Source organism: Podarcis cretensis (assembly GCF_951804945.1).
Source record: "Podarcis cretensis genome assembly, chromosome: 3".
NCBI lineage: Eukaryota > Metazoa > Chordata > Lepidosauria > Squamata > Lacertidae > Podarcis > Podarcis cretensis.
In genome coordinates, this window is record NC_137172.1 from 16,918,682 (window position 1) to 16,939,931 (window position 21,250).

The window sequence follows — 21,250 nt, forward strand, 5'->3', positions numbered from 1 at the left end:
CAACAAACATTCCCACTGATTTCCCATGGGGGTGAGATTGCAGTGCTCAAGGCAGTAAATATCACAAATATATCAAAAAACTCCAAATTGTGTTGATGCATTCACACATTTACATGAGCCACAAACATTCCTTTACAGGGACTGTACTTTGCCTATCACAGAACCAGGTTTTGCCATAAACTACAAAACTTTGATACAAAATTGTATTTATATATTTATATTTTTTACATGCCCTGTGGTTTCTTAAAAAATAACTAGACACACTGTACAGACAATCCTAACTCATTGCTTTGTAGCTGTAGGCAACGGCTTTTGTTTTTGGATGGATTTTCTCCCCCGTGAGTCGTATTAATGGCATTATATATACATGAAGGCTAAAACTGCAGAGAAAAATCTGCTCTCGTTTCTCAATACGCATATCCTGTAGGACAAGGTCTCCAAAGTTTAAAAGGCAAGACAATGTACACTTGAAGATAGCTTCCTTGGTTACAATTGTTACCTCTAAATGTAATTTCTGTGGAGATAATATACATGCATTTGGGTAATACTGGTAGAAAAGGCAGAAAAGCAAGGAGTAGCTAAATGTAGTGGCTCAAACATGACTCCGCAGCTGACTGCGACCGCTGATATGTCAGCTGGATTCATCATGTTAACGGTTTACAAGTGTTCACAAAGTTAAAATATTTGATGGGATATTTTGTGGCTACGTACATTCTGTTAAAAGATTTCCTTGTATAGGCTCGATAAATTACTTCCCTGAAAAACCCTTTTACAGTGGATATGTTTCTGCAAGACAGAGCCCACACCACCTCCCCCTGGGTACACTAGTGTCATAGCCGAGACCTCACTTTCCTGTTCTCTGTGGCATTGGGCTGTGTCTCAGAAGCAAAAAAAAAAAGGAGAAAGCCTTAAAAGCCATCAAAACTTCTTACCCTGCACCCGCACCCTCCCACAATGTGACGGCAGCAAATTGAGAAGCCAGTCAGAATAATCTACTTCTCTAGAGTCAATGTAAACTTTGGTTTATTGAGTTCTCATTGTACAGCAAGCAAGTCTAGGATGGGCAGGCAGATGAAAGGAGATGAATGGTCAATCTGTCTTTAATCTGGCATGCTGAGACATCTGTTCAGTCAGGCCTGCTTTGAGAGAGTTTGTAACCGATTGTCTCATAGTATCCTCAATCAAATTATCACCAAGAGGTTTTATCACCTGCAGCATGAGAAATGTACAAAAATAAATAAACGTAACTCAAAACCCCAAACCCGCTGAAACATAAAAAAAGAAATTAGACAGAACAAAAATTAAAACCATGTATGAAATGCATCCCAAAGTATAATACAAAAAGGAAAAAAAAAAGATGAGTTTGGCTACCAGCATATGGTTAATAATTTCCAGAGCATTAAGTGGTTTCCTCCTATGTAGTATTTGACTGAATCCAAATCACTTTACAATTCCTAGAACGTCAGGTGCAATTTCATACCCTATAATGCATCTTCAACCTGGTATGTTTATAGCATTTATGTAAAGTGGGCCAGATGGTCCTGCTTACTGTCTATACGAGTTAAGTGTGAATGCTTCAGAAAGGAAAGGAAAAGAAAAGAAAAGAAAAGAAAAAGAAAAGGGTAAAAATACTGGCTAATTTTTCTTCTTGTTATTGTTGGATGAGAGCCGCTGCCGTTGTGCTGAGGTAAGAGCACGGCGAATCACTCGACGTCTAACAACTTCAAAGAATTTGGAACACACCTAAAACATGGAAGCGAGTTGTTAGAAAAGCAGTTGGCAGAGAGCAGGGGGAAGGGGAAAGCAGTCTGGGTGTTAAAGACAGTCCCCACTGATATTCTCACCTTCTTGGGACTCCTCTGAAGCAAAGGAAGAAAGAGACAAGAGACAGGAAGGTGTAAGGTCAGTAGTGAAGGATAGGAGTTAGACACTGAACAAGACAGCTTTTGCTTTCAAAATCTACAGGCTGATCTTGTAGGCTGGGGTCTGCCTTCTAAATACTAACTGCTGGGCCTTAAAGTTTAGAACAGGTTATTCAAATTCACCAAAGATTTGGAGTGCAGCTTTGACAGTTCTATACCACAATCAACCAAGGTCTTGCACCAAAAGAGAGTTCAGGAACAGTAAAAAAAGCTTTCTCCAAATGAAAAGCATCTGGCTATTAGCGGTACAGGATCTGCTGTGTATGCTGAAGATACAGGTTCAGTTCCCAGCATTTTCAGGTCAGGCTGAGAAAACTAGAGAGCTTCTGCCAGTCAGTGTTGACTATACCGAGCAAGATGAACCAATGACCCAACTCTGTAGAAGGGAGATTCCCAAGTTCCTGGGCATGGAGCAAGTTTTAATCAATAAAAGGTCATTTCCACGAGAAGAATCAATAAGCAAGTGAGAATTTAAAAAACATTCCGAGTAAATCTATAGAAGCTGCTATGTACTATATCCATGGGTGGCTTTGCAGTAGTGGAAGCTGGGGCACCCAATTTTCTAGAGATCCCAATCCTGCCACGGCCCATCCAGCCATACTGCAAGCTGTTTTGGAGGGTCCCCCAAAGTGCAGGGTGTCCCATTCTGCTAGGACAAAGCCACTATTGGATAAAAAAGGTAAAGGTACCCCTGCCCGTACGGGCCAGTCTTGACAGACTCTGGGGTTGTGCGCCCATCTCACTTAAGAGGCCAGGGGCCAGCGCTGTCCGGAGACACTTCCGGGTCACGTGGCCAGCGTGACATCGCTGCTCTGGCCAGAGCCAGAGCCGCACACGGAAACGCCGTTTACCTTCCCGCCGGTAAGCAGTCCCTATTTATCTACTTGCACCCGGAGGTGCTTTCGAACTGCTAGGTTGGCAGGCGCTGGGACCGAGCAGCGGGAGCGCACCCCGCCGCAGGGATTCGAACCGCCGACCTTTCGATCGGCAAGCCCTAGGCGCTGAGGCTTTAACCCACAGCGCCACCTATACAACCCTTTATTTCCAAGCCCCATCAGTAAAGGTAAGGTCTCCAGCTGCAGCAGAAGGGGTGTTCATTTAGCACATGGGCTACAGAGGTTTCTACTATATTGTCTACAAACAGAACTGTAGCTGGACCACAACAGGACTGCTTGAATCATGTATCTTTGGTAGCTGGTTGGTCGCTCAGGATACTGGAATAAATCAGGGCTCTTGTGCTCTTTCTACACCTTTGTGATATTCAGTACCCAAATCTTATAAAAGTTGTTTGTGGGGGGTAACATGCTAGTTCTATAAAAGCTCGGAGCAACCTCCCTACTCTTACACTTCTAAAAGAAGTGGACCTGCGGCTGCTCCTGACTGCAAAATTCCAGTTAGCCAGCAGGTGGCAATATAAGGGCATCCTTTTAGTCATGCAACAGGACTCAGTAGAAAAAAATGACTCTTAGGCCAAGTCTAACCTAGGTTAAATAATGAGGGGACTCAACATGTGTACATGAAAAGCCACAAAGTACAAAATCAGAGCCAATGGTGGGCTACACATGGTGTGTTTGTGGTTCATTCTTTACATATTTACAATTCAAGATTCCTCCCATCTCTAGTTTCAGATTAAGGCTACACTCTGAAACACACTTTACTAAGAGTAAGCCCTACTGAACACAGTGGGACTCACCTCAGATAAAACATGCAAAGGATTGTGCTAAGGGAACAATTAATTAGTTGATGAGAAGGCACTCTCAAATGTCTTGGAAGCTGTTGCAGCAGAGCACAATTCTTTTGTTCAGGTTTAATCAAGAAGAATTCATGTGAAAATCTTTTTGAACAAAGAACTCAGAAACCCTTTGCTGAAGTGCATACATACCTTGATGTGGCCAGCCATTGATGGCTCATAGTCCTTCCCCTACACAATAGGAATTTTAATGAAAAACCTCCTACCATGTGCCTAATTAAAGCTTTCTGCTTGTCACATTCCAATTCCAAATCTCCTGCTGACATGTTTATGCACTTAGTCTGTATACCAGTCTTTAAGAACTGATCATTTTATGAACGAGCAATTTTAGTGTGCAAGTAAACAAGCCAACGTATGCTACAGCAGACGGTCCTATAATGTACTCAAGCTCAACTTCCATGAAATTTCCATTCAGTGTTATGACAACCAAATATGGAATCAGAACTGCTAGGATCTGTCTTTGGAAAGACAGTTCTTACTTACTTTTTAAGAGTATAAACCAAACCTGTGCCTTTTATGGACACACACAAAGGGAGATGAACTTACATTACTACCTCTGCCTTCTAGGGATTTTCAAAATCTGGTTGTATGTTTGGGCACGGAGGTACTAAAAATATTCTGGGTGGATTTCAAAGGCTATTTCCACCAGGTTCATTCTCTAGTGATTTATTTCTGGTGTTTGTTCTTCGTTCTTGCAGGAGGGGCATTTAGACCAACTACTGCTCAAGAACAGCAAAGTTGGCAAGTTTCTTCTGGAAGGAAAACTTTTAGATCAAAGGTACCCACCTGATCCCATAGTAGCTCAGCCATCTGATCAATGAGTGTTCCAACTTCTCTGAATTCCCCAGAGTATTTAACGTATGCCCAAGTACAAAGGGAGACAAGAGCGACCCCCATTACAAGGTTACATAGGGTAGCTATGGAGTTCATTCCAAGGAAGCCAGTCAGTCCTGAGATTATGTACATGGCAAACATAACAGCAAAGAGAGTAGCAGGGGTACGGGCAGCATAGAAGAGGTTCTTGCCATCGTTGTGCTTCACAAAGTTTGCATAGACTTCGTCGAGCTCTTCATCAAGCTGGTCCTGGTAACGGCGACAGAAATCCTCACCTCCCATCTTTTTCACAGAACGGAACTGTTTTATGGCAAGCTCTTTTAGATCTAGGTGCTTTCGCTCTAAGTCTGCAGGAGCAATATAAGGCTTATCTCCTCCACAAACCTGTTGGAATAAGCAGAATCGACCTATTAGCTTGCATTATGTTAGAAATCGCCTAGCGTTATAGGGGTACGAGGGCTACAGGTGAAAGTTTATTCAGGTGCAGTGTTTATTCTATTGGACAAGGACTGGGAAGATCCAGGTTCAAATCCTCGCTCGGCTACAAAGCTCACTGGATTACCTTGAACCAGTCACTATCCCTCAAGACCAGCCTATCTCACAAGGTTGCGAGGACAAGTGAGAGGCAGAGAACCATGCATACCTTTGCAGAAAAGGCAGAATAAGTTTAAATAAATAAAAAAAAGGAGGTGAAGGAGGAAGCTTCCCTTCACTGCTCCTTTTAAAAAATGTAGTAGCTCTCCAGCATCACCTTCGGAAAGACGGCTGCTTGTGCCTAAATCAGACTGACGCATGTGGAGCAAGGGCAACCAAAGGGCATTAATGTGTTAATTTTACATCGCCTTTATATATATAGCACCACATAACAGCTCCAGAGCCATTCACGATCCTTCCAGTGTACTAGCTTAAGCAATTCATCCGAGGGCTGATGCAGGCATAACATCCATGCTTAAGCGACCATGCTGCGGAATCAGTCTTCCTTACCAGCTGTCCCCGTTACCTCCCTCAAACCTCAACATCACAATTTGAAAGTTTCTCTGCACTAACATTAATCTTGGTATATTCAGGTACATTTGAGCGGCATTATTCCCCACCCCCTTTAATATTTCCCCCACTTCCTTTTCTGTGTTCAATTTGCAAATAAAAAGTAAAACGTCTGAGAAGCAGGCAACACCACAGCTCAGACTTTGATTTATTTATATACTGGAACCAGGTGCAAAGAAGTAGCTCACGGTGTCTGTATTCAGAATTAAGGAACAGGGTGTGCCTTTCTCAAACATCCTTGACAATCCACTGCAAATCACTCAGAGATTTATTGGTAGATCTTGATCTACCTACTCTTGGTTTATGAGATCTAAGCTCAAACATCTACCCAGTGCAGAGCAGTTCTTAGATTAAACTAAAAGCATGCAACATATCGTCCATTCACATCAATACCTGCTCCATTCCTTTGTTGTAAGTATCTTTTGCTCCAGCTACTGCAGCAAGGTTGTTGGCTTCTGCTGTTGCCTTAAGTTTAAAAAAAAAAAAGCATAACAAGTGACACTAAACAGCTTGGAGAAGTTTCATTTGTGTCATAGTTTCCATATTTGTGATCTGAATACCAAATGAATGTATTCTTACCATATTTTCATACCCTAAACTCCTGAATCATTACTTGCAACACCCACCCTCTGATGTCAGCTCTTGGACAGAATTGCTTGGCAATCTTAAAACAGTTTTTTGGGCTAGTCTGCTGCAGTTACCAGAAAGAGAATCCCAAAAAACACTGCTTTACGAGAAACCCACACCGAAGAAAGGCACGTCAAGGTACTAGATGGGAAAGACCCATTTAATCTCGGTTTATCTGACAGCACAAGTTGGCTATGTGCAGAATCAGTGTACACTTTGGTTTGTCACGCTGACATTTAACCTTTGTATGCATAAAGCTTCCATTTCAGCATCTAGGTGGGAAACCTCTGACCCATGGGACAAACTTGGCTTGCAGGGCCTCCCTCATACGTAACATTGGGTGTGGGGCAGGCAAGGGTGGGGCTTCAAATGAACAATTGGGAGTTTAAAGTGGGCTCCCAGTTATTTCTTCTCTGGAGCAGGGCATGCCCCCATCTGAGGCACAAATTTACTGATCTGGGATTTCAATCCCCAAATCTTGAAATGTCTCCATTAACATAGTATAAGAACACAAAAAGAAACTGCAGGATCAGGCCAATGGCTTATCTAAGTCCAGCATTCTGTTCTCCCAGTCGCCAACCAGAGGCCTATGAGAAACCTGCAAGCAGGACTTGAGCACAACAGCACTGTCCCCTCTTGCAGTTTCCAGCAGTTTTATTCACAAGCATACAGCCTCTGACCATCAGCTGGGCTGATTTGCATTTAACACTCTTGGCATCAGATACCTTTAGAGATGGAAGTGTACAAAACTTTACCTGAAGCATTGACTTAGGGTGAGGCAGCTCCTCTCCTTGATAGATTTTAATATAAGCCTAAAAACAAAGCAAGGTTTTACTGTCTAGTTTCAATCGACTGGAAAAGCAGATTTTAAACACAACGCCCAAAATTCAAGTTCCATTAAATAATATAACTTACTGGATTAAGGTGGTCTATCATGTCCACCAATATTAAATGTTATACTTTTTAAGCAATGTTGAAGATTGGATTCACTGAACAACCACCATGCTGTAGGGAAGCATAACCATAATTAAAGGTGGTTTTCCTAGGATCATTTTGTTGGGTGTGCTTTTTGGTAGCGCTCTGCACCAATAGATGGGTGCAGCAATACAGTTCAAGGACAAGTAGACTCCATGCTGCCCCACATATGCCAACTTTGGGTGATGACAAATCAGATGTGATTGCCTACTCTTTGGTACAAAACACACTGCAACCACCAGCCAGAGCAGGAGACTACTACTTCAAGAACAGGAGTTTGCAGATTAAGGCCCTGGACGGTGTACCTGCATCACTCCAGGGGAAACTGGAAACCACTTTGCATCATAAAGAGCAAAACAGCCTAATGAGATATGAGGCAACCTGGGATGAGTGAAGTTGCCCATACAGTGGTGCCTCGCAAGACGAAATTAATCCGTTCTGTGAGGCTCTTCATATAGCGGTTTTTTCGTCTTGCGAAGCAAGCCCATTGACAGCTTAGCAGATTAGCGCTATTAACGGTTTAGTGGCTTTTAGCGGATCAGCTGATAAGCGGCTTAGGGCTTGGGAAAAGGGGGGGAAAGGGGGGGAAACCCCGCAGGAACTCGCAAGACATTTTCGTCTTGCGAAGCAAGCCCATAGGGAAATTCGTTTTGCGAAGCGCCTCCAAAACAGAAAACCCTTTCGTCTAGCAGGTTTTCCATCTTGTGAGGCGTTCGTCTTGTGGGGCACCACTGTATAGCAAAGAGTTAGTTTAATGCTGGAAGAGCCAGGAAAGGAAACAACATTGAAAGTCTCAACTGAAAATTGGGGCCATATAGCTGCAAAAAGCTTCTTTTCTCTAGCAAGAGCATAGTTAACAGAACAGAAAAAATAACTAAGCTTTATGACCAAAAAACAGCCATGCCTTTGATTATGCTAGCCACAATGTGCAGAAATTGCACACTACTGTATTTCAATGGGTCTCTGTCACTTAACAGGACTTTGGCCTACAAGCTGAAGGGCTTACAATAGGTTCGCTATTTTAAAGAACTGATCAATGATCACAAGTATTTGCCTACCTTGAAATATTGCACAAGATCTCTACATGTCACCTTCGAGCCACTGATCTCTTTCTCTACCAGGTTTTCAGGAGCAAGCAGCAATGGAACCAGATTCCGTAGCTCACTCTTAAAGTCGTCATCAATGTCTAGTGGAATCAGTCACAGAAAAGGAGTTGCAATTTTGCCGCAATTAACAAGACACTCCTTCTCTCCAGAGTCAGTGGCGGCTTAACATGATGTGAAACACCCCAACTCAATAATTGGATATCCAAAAAGAAAGAAAAACCTTAAAACCTTAGCCAATGCTGAAGGTTGTTTCATTGAAAGATTGCCAGTCCTTTATAACAAGGCTATCCAAAAACCAGAGCAGCAACAGCAGCACTGTCATCGATTTGTGTTCTTGAATCAGAAACACAAGATCTTTATTGTCCCAGTTTATTTCTAAAATGCTGTGAATGTTAGATCTTAGTTCTCTAACAAATACTCACATAAAAAAATTCAGTCGCCTAATACATGCCCTGGCTGATGGCTACTTTGCTGGGCGCTCTATTCCAAGCACAGAAGAAGTGAGCAAAAGCTTATCAGTGAAATATAAACATTGCTTCAGGTGTGTGTAAGAGTTTCTATGTATGCCCATCAGAAAGAATATAAATAAAAATACAGCATTAAAAATATGCAATGATAGGCAGCTGCTGTTTTTCAAGCATGTCCAGAGTCTGTTGAAGCTTCCCCACCCCACCCCGCAGCTAGCATGCCTATACAGTTCTAGTATAGTAAGTTTCTCAAAACAAAAGCCCAGTTCAGATGTAATGGGAAACCATGTTGGCAACAGTTTGGCTTTGTTTCCCCTACTTCACTTTCATTACTGTGTAAGTTTCAATCAAACATCCCATTCACTGTTGTCAGCAGCGTATAAAATACATTTCAAATATATACACTAGTGCCCCCCCAACACCCATCAGCTGAATATTTGACTACAGCATTCAAACAGAATTTATACTAACATCTCCTTCTCCAATAAGCATATTACTCTATATATCAGAGCTCATCCGTACTAAATTTTAGAATTATGTGCACTTCATCTACCACCTTCAGTGGATTTGCACTTGAATACAGATTCAAATCAGTAATCTATTAAAGCAGGAATACAAATGAAAAACCTCATACCGTTTAGCCGCCCATCAAAGCTTGGGTTTGTTGCAACTTTAAGACCAGGATGTGGCAATAGGAAACAGCCAAGGTTACTGAAACATGAGTGAATGTGCTTCCTTACATTCTGCAGCTCTTCGTGCTGGTGCACCTTAACCTACAAGCAATACACATTTTTCACAACACAATCTTATCAGAGATGTTATACATCCTTCTGGCACCACAGTTTAGTATTATTTTATTACAGAGAATATTAAAGCTGACCTAATCCAAAACAATTGCTTTTAGGTTCTATGTAGTGAAGCTCTCATGAACCAAGTTCTCGTTTGTTTAGGAACATGGTCTTTCTTACTAAGGATTTACTGCTGGTCATAGCTTACCTGTAACCGTTTTTCTAGGAATTGTTTTCCTCCAACTAAGCCATATGGATGTTCATAAGGATAGCTCCAGTCTCTAATTAAGAACATTAGTGTCTATATGAAAAAGACAAAAGTAACTGTTAACTGTTGCCCTGGCCAACAGAAGAACATGCATAACTAGAAATACTCAGAAGCTGAACAAGTAGGATTTTAATCCCCAAAACACAAGTAGCCTGAAAATGCCACCATGGAAGCCATAGTTTAACCTCGGCCTTTCCATAAAAATTATACACCAACTGCTTTGCCATGTGTACCATCACTGCTTAATGTGCACAAGGTTTAGTCACAAAAAAATGGCTTTTGGCTACCATCAACAAGTCTGTTAAGGCCAATAGCTTTATAGCAGACTGAGCCAACACTATATGAACTTTGAGAGGAACCTTTACCCATTATGGCTTGGACAACTTACACACAATCACCATGAAACATGTGATGGAGCCCAGGGAAAATATGGCTGCCCTGATCTACACATACTATCGATGTGTAAAGTTAGGAACTATGTAGCCGCCTTAAATGTTTTGCTGAAGTTGGTATATGCTATGATTAATGCTTACTGGATTCTACTGTAATGTGTGAAACTGCCCTAAGATGTTAAATATACATGCAAAAATTAATTAACTATGACCAATATAATCATGCTATTACCTGAAATGGCTTTTGATAAATTTCTTCCATAGCTAGCCTTCCGTACTCTGTAAACAACTATAAAACGAAGCCATTAAGCATGCATCGAGAGTACAGAAACAAACAGTACTGCAACACATGCTCAGACAGATATTAAAGTAGCCCAATACTGGATTTCAAGTCATTATTCATCATTGTTAGGTGCTTGCACTGACCAAGCTTATAATACAAAGGAAAGCAATATACAGTTATACCTTGGTTCTCGAACAGAATCTGTTGCCGAAGTCCATTTGACTTCTGAAAACATTTGAAAACCAAGGTGCGGCTTCCGATTGGCTGCAGGAGCTTCCTGCACTTAATCGGAAGCTATGGAAGCTACGTCAGACATTCGGCTTCCAAAAAACGTTCGCAAACCAGAACACTCACTTCTGGGTTTGCGGCGTTCGGGAGGCAAAATGTTCAAGTCGCAAGACGTTTGAGAACCATAGTACAACTGTATTCCAATCCATTAATAAGGCCTGCAGTACTAAACAACTTTTTGCCTACTTCCACTGTCTTGTGACTCAACAGTAATCCTCTGTTTAATAGGAGCCAACCTACTTTTGCCAATTGTGGCAATAAAATGACTACTATAAATACATTATACTATACAATATTTCTCCTTTCTGAAAAGAAAATGAAAAACTGCTGCATTAGCCATTTGAGGTCACAATGTTCAGCATGTCTGGGAACACCTCCCTTTAAAGCTGATAACTGAAAAATAAATTGACTAGCTTGTATCATAGGCAGCTCTAAAAATTGTGCTCCAATCTGAATATTTACCAATTCTTTATCTTCTAGCGGTATGTACCGGCAGTGCCCACCTTCCCATATTATCTATGTCAAGGTTACTTTTGACCCATGCTGTCCGACTTCAAAACTATCTCAAAACCAGAAAGATAATCTTTTAGCGGCAAGATCCTGATGCTTCCATTACTCTTTCACCAAGCAGCTCTACCAACCAAATAATTTCATTCTTCAAACCTAGCATCCTTCTGCTGAATCATCATAGTATTTTCCAACAGGAGCCCAAATTTAGCAGAGCCAATTTGGACAAAAATTCCATAGCTGCTTAGAACTGCATAGAAGCCAAGTAATATTTCATTTTATTTTTTTATGATCAGTATACTTAAAAAAAAAATGAAGACAAATATCTCAGAAGTAAAGGGCGGGGAGCCCATCACAATGTAATTGCCATGACCTTAAGCATTCTGTGCCGTGTCCTATGTGCACATCAGGTCTTTTAACATCCCATCACTCTTCCTACTTCTAGTAGCAGCTACATTCCAAAACAGCACTCCTTGAGATCAGCTACTAAAGGAAGTTTGCCAGATTCTGCTTACATGAATGTTTCCCCCCCCAAGAATTCTGACCTGTCCCATTAACAGCTCAACACTCAACTCAACACTAATTATAATCCAAGTTCTACAGTCATGTTCCTTAGTGGGAGATCGTCATTGTTTATGGACATATTTACCTGCAAATGCTGAAGATCATCTTCTTGAATGTTCTGTGATAAATTGTACACCTAGAAAACATGTTATTAGTTTTTTTACATTTCTGCAACAGATTTTATACATTTTCCTATTAAAAAATACACCAGCACTGCAGCACTGAGTGAGTTACTACCCAAACTAACAATCAGGATTGGGGTCACACTGTCCTAAATCATAATGCTTCACATCAGAAGTAAAAAAAGGAGTTTTTAAAGCAAAGCAAACGCTAGCATGATCACGTCAACTTTCTCAAGTTGCCTTGTGTCAAAAAGTAATAAATGCTAACCTGTGACGGCCACAGAAATAAGGAATCAAAACCAACGGGATTTGGGTGCCCTGTTGCTAGGTATTATGTGGTTGGGCATGTCAGTGCTCTTCAGTACATTCCCCAGCTTAGCAATGGTGAGGATTCCTTCTACTTTTAGTGAGTGCTAAGGCACTTTCCTGCTCCTTTTTTCAGCAAATATATGATTCTGTTTAAAACATAAAATTGTAAAACAGAACCAATGCCGAATCAAATTAATTCTCTAAAATCGTTTGGCAAAACTAAAACTATTTTCAATAGGCATTGAAATACCAAAATTGTCAATGTCTGCCTTCATAGGAACAGTTTTCCAAAATACTGGTGACACTGTTCTAAAAATCTTACTGAGGGTTCACAATCACTGACCAGATCTAAAACTGTTTAGCTTTAAAGCAAAGCTGCTGTGTCATATGGCTTCAGACTGTGCATTCTGAAGCTGTAGCCTGAGGATATTTAGAGGCTACCACCACTTTGAAAAACATATATCCTTAGAGGTGTTCGAAACTCCCATTGTTCTAGGAGCATTTTGCGACGAGGAATTTCATTAGCGCAAGCAGTTTCTGAGCTCTGGGTGTAGTACTGCGCCTAAGATTTCAGATTAAAACTGCAGAGTGGAAGGAAAAGAAGACCTTTTTCTACCTCCGCATTTCCAGCTACTCCGAAGACTGGAGAAGAGACACTCTTAATAATATTAGGTGGGTGGACAGGGAGAGGACTAATAGACCATGTGAAAAATGAACATAATATTTTAGCTGTGGTTCATTCATTTTCAGCTTTTATTCATTTTATTAAAAAAGCATGCCTAGACATTCTGTTGTGGCGCCCATAACCTAGGCTTAAGGTGCCATTTAGCTCCTAGCTTTCATATCTCAGTTTTAAACACTGGTCCTTACCTGGACCGAACTTGTCATGGTGCTCAAAGCAAATACAGTTGCACAGTCTTTGATAGTTGATTGGCTATCAAAGGCACCTTGGGTATCCATTAGCAATACTGCAACCTAGAGGAGCATTGCCATTAAAAAGAAGAAGCAAAATTACTAAACAGGCAGTTCTGACATCTCTATGCTAAAAACTTAAGCTATCCTAGCTGTCTTCTATTAAGCCATCTCAATTACCTCAATTTGGCTGTCGTAAGATATATTCCACCAGCCAGAGACTGCTTTATTGGCAGCCTAAGGACTGGCCAAGTAACCCAGCCACCTTTCACTCTGTTGCACTTTGGTTTTTTTATACAACATGTTTATGCACTAGACTGAACCAGGATCTGAACTAGATTCTAAATATGGCCCTACTTCTGGGGGGTGGGGGTGGGGCTATTGCACACACTGTTCAAGTCATAAACAGGTAAGCTTCAAGATTACCTTTTCAGCTTCATGCAACTGACATTCAGTAACAAGTTGTCTGCGTATCTTGTTTCAACTTTACAAAATGGCAGCATTTTTTTTCAAAGTGGCAGGAAATAAGATATGCAGAAAACATGGTAAAAATATAAAATATATTAAGCTAATATTATTTATTTCATAATGTTTATATGCCACTTGATTGCAAAAGAAACAAAAAACCAACCCCTCAAAGTGATTTACAAAAATTATTTACCGTATTTTTCACTCTATAGGACACACTTTTTCCACTCCAAAAATGAAGGGGAAATGTGTGCGTCCTATGGAGCGAATGCAGGCTTTCACTGAAGCATGGAGAGCGAGAGGGCCCCATTGCCATGCCCCACAAGCTCGGGGGCAGCGGCAAGGCTGTGGGCAGCCTTTGCGCTGTTCCCCGACCTGCTCTTGAACGCACCTAGTTTTTGAGGGGGAGAACAAGGAAAAAAATTTTTTTTCCTGTTCTCTCCCTCCTATGGTCCTATAGAGCGAAAAATACGGTAACTCTTGAGGAGAGAGCTAAGGTTTGTCACAGTCACACAGTAATCCAACATACTTCAGACAGTAAAGATCTGCCAGCTATTTGAAGTAATACCTTTGTCCCATCAGGCTTGGGAATTACGAACACTTCACTCCAGATCTGAATTCCAGTTGTTTCTCTCTCACACCCTCCTCTCCATGTAAACCCAGTCAAAGGCTCTTGGCTTCCACCTATCCAAGTTGATGATTCCTGTAACAGGAGTCACATACTTATTCAGTGCGTTAAGAGGTTCTAGGTAATCTTACATTAGAACACTTAAAATAACTAGTCAGGGGGAAATCTTATTTCAATCAAAAAATGAATGTTACAGTTTTGCGGAGTTTTCAATACCAGTCGGAAGTTAAAGTGACTGCTCTCAAAGAACACAATTCTTGGTTTCCCCCCCATGTTACTTCAAGGACAGTACAAGCTTTCTACATTTATAGAACCTGTAAAGAAAGATCCTGCTGAGTTAAGATACCACGTAATCTTATTTGCATTTCTATTCATATTATGTTCCCATAAAATCTTGTAACGGTGTTCCATTTTTTTGGCTTTTGTCAGCACTTGCCGAGCACATTGTTAAAGTATTCTGCCCTACCCTTTAATATATCTACGCTTTAATATAACCAGGGAACCAGCTTCACAATGCATAAGGCAATATTCAATGTTAGTTATACACAAAATAAACCCATTTAAATCAATGGATTTAAGTAATACCTATTGATTTCTATAGGCTACACACGAGTATGGCTTGGGTCACTATCACGAATAATGTTAACTGTGCAAGAATCTGCATGCTGTTTTTTATACAAACCCATCCATTTCAGCTCTATCAATCAGTAAAGGCTTGCATACACACACACACACCCCTCTTTTAAACAAGATGCAGGGAATTCCAAAGTGGCTCTCTGTACAAGTGCGGCCACACTGAATAAGTCTAACCTATCTGCATGTATTCCTAAGCAACTCTCCCATCATGTCTTTGATGAGCTCATAGCAATCTAAGAGGTCATGGTTAGTACTAGTGTTCTTTCCAGAACTGCTGCGTGACTCTCTCAGCTGCAGAGATGCCTAGACTAGAACATCAAGAGATGCAAGTAGTGTCCCTCTATCACTGAGCTCCTCCTGAGCGCCTTCTGATAAAGGCACTGCTTGGTCACCCATGTTTGTACCCAATGCTTCCTTAGCATAGCAGTGTTTCAGCTCAGAAGGCAAGGCAACTGATTTTTGCCAGTTTTCCTCCCTCCTCAGTATTTTAGTGTTTTAGTGGATCTACAGACAGAAATTAGCTAATAATCCTGCAGGTGTGGTTGTTTTCCACTACTGCAAAGTACTCGCTGGACATAGGCCATATTCTGCATGATATTCTCTGAAAAACCACTTATACCAAACTAATTTATTCCAAAATAATTATGCCTTTTACTTCCAAAGTCAATATTAGATCACTCGGTCGAAGCCACAAGAGTTTAAAAACAAACTGGGGTTTTAAAAGTTTTATTTAGGAATGCATTACAATGAACCCTAAGAATCAAATACCTTAAAATTTCCAGTTAAAGAGCAGGATGTAAATGTTTTCAGTAAAACAGACTTGCATTCAAACAAGTTTGAATTTTCAAGCTGGTGTGCTTTAAGCTACTCACCTTGTTGTACATATACCTAAGCATAAAGTCCAAGAGAAAAGATTTGCCTTTACGGAATGCACCAGCTACAGAAACAACTACTATATTGAGATCTCTTATGTGTTCCTGAAGCAAAATTCTCTCCAATGCTGACTCATCCAGTTCAAAGTTATGATCGTCTTCATGGGCAAGAACAATTTGTATTGGGCGTGGCTTCTCTGGAACCACCTCTTCATCAGTATCCAAAAGGGCGTTCTCTTCTGCGTCCACAAAGTTTTCCCCTAGGAAATAATTTTTTTTAACATTAGATACATTCTGTTTCCAACTTCTGTTAGACCAATTATGTTCATCTATACATTAAGTGAAATGGAACATAGGTTTCTTATCACTAGGAATGAAAACTTGGTAAGTCATCTCAGAACAGCTGCCCCTTCAGCAAAATTACCTTTTCCCTCCCGCTTACCACAGCAAGTCTAGAAAATATATTTTCAACCTGGGAAGCAACTTTACAGGCTCTGTTTACCAAGTAAGCTCATATGCATTTTAATTCTGTGTTAAGCCACAAAACTAACCAAACCACAATATAGAACACCTGATAGTCTTGTTGTCAATATTAAAGAAAACTATATAGTAGTTCTCCGTCTAGCTGAATTACATCAGTAGCTTTCAAACTTTTCAGACCTGGGACCCACTTTTACCCTAAACACACATTTGAGAATCCACTTCTTAAATTTCTTACCATATATTTGAAAGGTAGTAGTTTTGTTGTGCTCCATCTTGGGTCAGACTGAGACCCAATTTACCGGTTGAAGAACCAATGAACTAAATGGAATGCAACAGAACCTTCTGTTCCAAAGCCAGAACCACAAACCTGCTCTCATTGATGGCCAACTTTCTCCTTCCTGGCATGGAACATTCAGAAAGCACGCTTCTTCCTTCTAGCCCTGCATCAACTTATAGTAGAAGGACAAAACTCATCGTAGTGTCCTGGTTTTATCCCACTGTGCCTGTGAATGTATTAAAATTCTCTCTCTGCAGTTTTAGAAAAGGAATTATTTTATTCTGAACGGTGCAAATTCCTAATTTTTTTTTCCTGGGTTCTTGTTCTCTTCTAAACATAGTGGCTATTAGTGCCAGTGTTTGAAATTCAGATATATAAGCTAGGAGTCAAATGGCTCCTTAAACCAGGGTTGCAGGCACCAAAATGGAATGTCTAGTTGCCATTTGGGGGCAAGACGGCTCTAAAGTCTTATTTTTCAAATGATGGAATGCCAAATATTAGTGAGAAATGGTTGTCCACATGCTCTGGTACTGCAACACTGTAGCACAGCTGAACTGAAGTTAGCAAACAGTTTTAACCTGAATGACTTCCCTAATTCTTGAATTGTGCTGAATTAAGACTTTGTGTGCAAGATACATGTTGACACTTGCATAACCTACAAAGTCCAACACTTCAGATTTAAACAGAGAAATGCATGCATAAAGTTTTCTGTGAAGGAGAAATACAGAACAGCATTTGTTAAGAAAATGTCTAAAATCAATCTATAGAACCACAATGAACTATTGTTAGATATGACACCATTCCATTCATTTGGGCACATACCAAATGTTTACTCAAACCTTCACCCCACAAAGGAAGCAATTCAGATTACATATTAAAATTAGAAGAGTATTTGGGCAAGATCCAATGACATGCCAGCAGACACAATATGATTTCCATGTCTTCTACGCCTCACCACATACAGAGGGTCACCCAATGTTCTAGAGCAAATTTTGGGTGGGCATTAAGGGAAGAAGGGAAGGGTAAATCCTGTTTGCCAAAGCAAAACACCACATTTGGTTAGCACCATTTGTCTACAAGACAGCTCTCAGAAGAGGAAGTCAACACTTATCTGGATGTTGCATTAGTAGATGTTAGTGGTGAATAATATCCAATCTTAATCATACTCCAAGTAGGCCCACTGAAATCAATGGGCTCAAGTCCATTTATTTCAATATGTCTACACAGAGTGTGGCTTAGTTGGACATCACTCTGTGTTTAAGGAACTCAAGGGGGTTTGCTGAACTAAACATGAAGAATTCACTTTTCAAATTCCACAACAGCTGATTTTGGATTGCCTGAGATGAGCCAGGAGTTTAGTCATGCAGCTTGTATACTGTTTCCTCCACTTGAAAAAATTGGGGGTTTTTTTTTTGGGGGGGGGTTACTTAAAACACACCACATACAAATCATGGTCTTTTTTGTCTTTTTTTGCTGTCAGCTGAAATGGATTGAGGGTCTATTAATCTCTTGCACAATAGATTTTCAGTATGAAACCTAATTCTGCTATTACTATGCAAATATTTCAAGAAAAATTTAACTGTTTAAATGGAAACATTTTTAGAAAAACAATTAGAACACTACCTTGGAAGATGTGTTTTATTGGCTGTCTTCCTGACAAACCGACAAGGAATGCACTACATTCCACAGCCTGTAGTTCTGTGCCAATGACTATTAATGGATCTCAACTACAACTGAACACAGCAGTTCTCTGGCACCAACAGTTTGATGTTACCATGGGCATTTTTGGGTGACCTGCTTCTGATAATTATTCATTCATGCTGCAGAAAAATATTTAGAATTTCCATCAGCATCCCCTTCCTCCCACTTTTAAGGTCCAATTATAACCAGTGCTGTATTACTGATCTCTAGAAGATAAAAAAAAACCTTCCGATAAAGATCCAAATTTAGCAACAAAACTCCTCAAATAACCAAAAAATGTATCTGAAATAGGAAACCATGTCTTATCTACCCAGGTTTTTACTTTAACTAGGTACATACAAGTAGTCACCAAATTGCAGCTTTTATCGCAGTAGTGCAAGCATTATTCATACTATCTTTTGGACTCTGCTTCCCTGCAGATTTCTTACAAACTGAAAACTAAGTAGTTGTTCCACAAGTCTGATTAGAAACTGCTTTGATTAGGAACCCCCTATGTATCAGGTGACAGGTCTCAGAACAGAACAGCTAGTAAGTTCAATAGACAATGTTCCTAGCAATGGAGATGAAACACCAAAAAAAATTCAAAGTAGTGAGTAGAAAGGACCACAGTTTCTATAGCTTAGGGAGTGCTACTCTTATAATAAGTGTTTTTAAACATGTCAGAGGTATCCCAATAGAATTCTTTAAATGGTCACACTGATATGCTATTATCAGGAGTCTTATCTATATGCACTTAGCATCTTCCCCACCAATTTTCTCAGCGGCACAAATAAGTGATCTCCCTCTTATTGGATCTGTATTAATTTTCAGGTTGCCAAATTTAAGCATCCCTGCTGCATGGATTATGGCCACTTCTGACACACTTTCAAACACACCTTAAGTATCTCATCTTTATCCTACTACTTTTTGGCCAGAGTCCAACAAGAAAGCAACACTAGATCCCTTTCCTCTACCTGGATCCAGTTGCATGCTAGAAAATATCTACATTACAGAATAGTTGAAATATGGCGCTGCTAGTACCTTTAAAATAAATCATTTCTTAGCCCAAGGATACTGAAGACTCAATATTATTCTTCCAAGACAGCATCCCACAATAACCAGTCATCTCCTCCTGCCATTTTCTAAACGCTAGTCCACAACTTAAACACTAATGAGTCACTCCCCAACACTGTTGTTACTGGACCTGTCAGCGTATTAGACAGAACTGAACAAATCATGAAACATTTTAAGCAACCTGAGACCTTCAGCAGGACGTAGCACAATTTAACAGCAAATCAGAATGATATTGGAACACGGTCTCAGCTATTCAAGTGGGATGAAGTGCTGTTTACGTAAGATGGTACCCTGACCTAAAAGCCTGTATATTCTGGCCAATTTAAATACGCCATTGCTACACTTTCCCAGAGCAGCCAGGAGTCTTTATGACTAACAGTCAGAGTTAGACAGGTTGGACAAAACTGTCACAGAAATGGTTCTGAAACAGCTGAAGACACAGAAATATTTCACAGTTTCATGACTTTTGCTAGGAGGCGTTATCCCCTTCTTCCCCCACTTTTCATAGTATTTAACAGTAAAAAAGAACATTTGACAGGATAGATTAGATCCATTTCAACTGCTCATATATCTGCAGTGACAGTGGAAACAGTTAATATTTCAGAGTTTGTTCTTTAGCCAGTGGTTGTATAATTGTTTATTAATGTTGGTTATTTAAAAGTTATTTTTTGGTATTATATATTTTATCCATATGGAAAGTTGCCTAGAGACATCTTTCTGTGTTAAACAACACACACATTTAATAAATGCAATCTAATCATATTACTGGGGCCATTTTATTTATTAGACTATTTGTATCCCAGTCAACACCCTAGGATCTCACAGCGGGACAGATTTAAAAATCAATAAAATGACAGAGTTTTAGTTTAACACACATATGCCAGAAAAAAATGTAATAAAAACAAAATATCAACAATATTAAATAACAGTGGTGCTAATAACCAAAGTCTTGAACAACCAGGTTTTCACCAGGCACCTGAATGCCAGTAATGTCGGTACTAACACAATTTCCAAAGGGGGACCTTCGAGCAAGGGTGCCACCACTGAAAAGTCCCCTTTGATCTCTAGACAAGAAGCCACAGGCTGAGACGATAAAATTTGCACCACCAAGTGGTACTTGTGGAGTGTGTGTGCTCAGAGAAAGAATGCAAATAGTCAGCAGATAATAGAAAAAGTAATGTTTACATTAAACATGGATCATTTTTATTTTGTAATGTTAAAAGTATGGAGCTGCTGTTTCATTTAATTTGAAGAATATTTGCTTGAGCCATATGAGGAAAGTAGATAAAGAACAATCAGTTAAAAAATAAAACTTCATCTGGTCTAGTAACTGACTTTAACTTGATGGAACTAAGCCACATGTTATCTTGGTGAGATCTGCAGCTTCCAAGAACAGGCACAGTTGCAACATGAGCTTGAGCTAGGCAAAAGTTATCTGGCACAAGCAGCCATGGTTAAGCATAAAACCAGGGGCACATCCAAACTCTAAACCTGCATTTTCAAAGCAAGTGCTACCCTCTTAAACTATGCCCAAGACAGCTCTACTGACCAATACCATCTCTATCTTGTCTGGGTTAAGTTTAAATTTGTTTGCTTGCAGCAAGTCCATCACTGCGACTCATAACCTGTGAAATCAACACACCAATTTTAAAGCTGCTTTTGTTTTTAAAAAGTGAAAAAAATGTCATGAATTGGCCTTACTGGATGCAACGACAGACAAGTCCTGTATCCCATTCTAATCATCTACTGAATCCAGCTGTGTGGTCTTGTACTCTTCTACTCTGCATAACAAAGGGTGCTGGATTATTCTCCTTGGCAGTATAAAAGTTGAGTTGCAAATATATATTTTAAGTGTTATACATCTACATGTATATACATTTCCCACCTCAAGAATACCCAAGTTACAGAATGGGAAATGTTACCCTGACCAGGGGCCAGATAAATTGCTTTGGGACTACATCATGCCTACAGGCT

General features: G+C 40.2%; 1 protein-coding gene across 3 annotated transcripts in view; it reads right to left on the reverse strand.

The window, feature by feature from the left end:
• Window positions 1-1,006: 1,006 nt before the first annotated feature.
• ATL2 (atlastin GTPase 2) overlaps window positions 1,007-21,250 on the reverse strand; it is a 29,648-nt gene continuing 9,404 nt past the window's right edge. Inside the window, exons 2-14 of one of the 3 annotated variants that reach the window (XM_079968734.1) lie at window positions 15,763-16,022; window positions 14,195-14,329; window positions 13,117-13,221; window positions 11,901-11,951; window positions 10,406-10,462; window positions 9,722-9,814; window positions 9,360-9,498; window positions 8,211-8,338; window positions 6,933-6,989; window positions 5,944-6,015; window positions 4,459-4,890; window positions 1,845-1,859; window positions 1,227-1,743 (exon numbers count right to left, since the gene is read on the reverse strand). In XM_079968734.1, coding sequence (XP_079824860.1) covers window positions 1,636-1,743; window positions 1,845-1,859; window positions 4,459-4,890; window positions 5,944-6,015; window positions 6,933-6,989; window positions 8,211-8,338; window positions 9,360-9,498; window positions 9,722-9,814; window positions 10,406-10,462; window positions 11,901-11,951; window positions 13,117-13,221; window positions 14,195-14,329; window positions 15,763-16,022 — 1,652 coding nt within the window. In that variant the 3' untranslated portion in view covers window positions 1,227-1,635. The other 2 variants (XM_079968735.1, XM_079968733.1) reach the window with 2 other exon arrangements.